This window comes from Penicillium daleae (genome assembly GCF_028827525.1).
Source record: "Penicillium daleae strain IBT 16125 chromosome Unknown utg000003l_segment0_segment0, whole genome shotgun sequence".
Taxonomy (NCBI): Eukaryota; Fungi; Ascomycota; class Eurotiomycetes; order Eurotiales; family Aspergillaceae; genus Penicillium; species Penicillium daleae.
The window spans coordinates 345,005-346,936 of record NW_026623151.1 but is presented as its reverse complement, the minus strand read 5'-3'; the positions used below and the strand labels follow the sequence as shown (position 1 = coordinate 346,936).

At 49.7% G+C, this 1,932-nt stretch overlaps 1 protein-coding gene across 1 annotated transcript; it reads right to left on the bottom strand.

The window, feature by feature from the left end:
- Positions 1-412: 412 nt before the first annotated feature.
- Positions 413-1,708, bottom strand: N7458_003717 (fungal specific transcription factor domain-containing protein; the record flags this gene model as incomplete). Its single annotated transcript, XM_056907099.1, has 1 exon — positions 413-1,708. The coding sequence occupies one exon, from the start codon at positions 1,706-1,708 to the stop codon at positions 413-415; it is 1,296 nt and encodes a 431-aa protein (XP_056768506.1).
- Positions 1,709-1,932: the final 224 nt, after the last annotated feature.

Genomic DNA, 1,932 nt, shown 5'->3' with positions numbered 1-1,932 from the left:
GTCTCGGATCCCACTGCCAAGGCCTTGTGCAGATGCTTTGTTGATCACTCGACAGTTAAACAGCAGATTTTCTAGTAGTGAGTGCCGTCCTGTAAACCGCCACTGTAACAGTTTATAATCTTTGTTTGAAAAGAACTATCGAGTAAGAAATCAATAATTATGGTTTCTGCTGCTCTCAGGTAATGTTCAATATGTGGATTGGGAGTGACGGTGCTCGAATGTGCAGGTACCTGGTTGGCGTTTCATCACACAGGGTATTTCATATCACCGGAATGGGGGTTACTGTATTATATACCCATATTATTCACCACGTCCATGAAAATGTCCAGAGACCCAGTGTCAACAGCGAGTAAGTCTCCGTGGAATTCTTCCACAGGATTCACCATAGCCGGGGCCGTAATACCCGCATCAGCTAAGCCAAGTTGTTTGCAACAGGCATATTTCCTCTTGTTTCATCACGTCCCTGCTCAGCTCGAATTGCAGCAGCCCGATTCCGGAGACGTTCCAACGGTCGCATCATCAACCCAAGTAGATTACCCATCGGTCTATTCCATCGTTGATAAACCCGATCCACGGCCACCCACGCACGGTCTGATAAAGGGGAGGTGGGGTGCACGCAGAGCTCCGACAGAACAAATGCAAACGCCTGCCACTGTACGTATCCCTGGAACAGCCAGGACCATTTCTTGGTATTATCGTGGGCTTCAAGCAGGTAAACAAATTCGAGTACCTCAATCGCGGTGAGGACGAGGAGATCACATTGGTCGGGCCACAGGCCTTCTTGGAATCCTTCGACGCTCAGCAGCGAGAAGTGCGACACAAGCCACGAGCGCGCGAGAGCAACGCGGGCAATTGTCGCGGTCACCCAGTGGATCGCGATTTCAAGGTCACAGAATTGGAGATATCGCTCGTCAAGGGACCTCCGGGACTCTTCTATCGTGCGGAGGCGGTTCTGAAACAACGCGTTGTGTCCATCAAAATCAACCCCGACACTGCTGAGTTGCATCAATTTACGATGCAATGTGAGGATTTCACACCTGACCAAGGTCAAGGTCATCTCTGTAAAGCCAGTTCGTTCCGGCGGTGTGTCAACCATGTCAGGCGACATATCATCATCGCTGATATTCAACGGCAATCGAGTATCGTAGTCTCCTTCCCGAATTTGTGGGCTCGTGGCTTGAGATTCGGATGATCGCACATCCAATAGATATATGTACCACCACAGTCGTCGCCGCATCTCTGTTTCCAATGGGCCTAACCCGAAGTGGCTGCTATCCCGATGCAGCCCCAGGCTCAAGGCAAGACGAGTCACCACAGCGATCATGGTCCAAATAAAGTGTGCATCTTGAGGACAACAGGCACAGCTCAGGAAAAGGACTGCTGCTTGTAACACAACCAGCTTGCGCGTGTGAAGGAGTCCTGCCCGCAACAGCGCTTGCTCGACTGCAAACCGATATCGTTTGGTCAAGATGGTGTGGTCTACGCCTAGCTGCGCAAGACATTCTTCCGTTGACATACTGTAGATTGCAGCGAAATAAATCGAAAATACCAAAGCCTCAGACCCCTTATCCAAACCCTCGGGGTTTGTGCTCACAGTCCGGAGGAGACCTTTCAGCATTGGCTTATGGATGATCAAAATTATGGGTGCCACATTCTCTTCGAAGACATTGAAAAGAAGATGGCAGATAGTCGGCGGTGGGTGGTACATGCTGAGTGAAGGGGCCACAGAATGGTAGCCAAATATAAAAGGACTCGACATTTCCGAGTGTGCTGCTGCTGAATCTGGCGACGAGGAGTCTTCCTCAGACAATATCGGTGATTCAGGGGAATCAAAAAGTTCTCGAACTTCATTAATCTTCAACCACAGCCATGAGAGACCCTTCAGCAAATCTGTTCCATGTCCTCAAAAGTGATGTTATGGAGGGGTAAAAT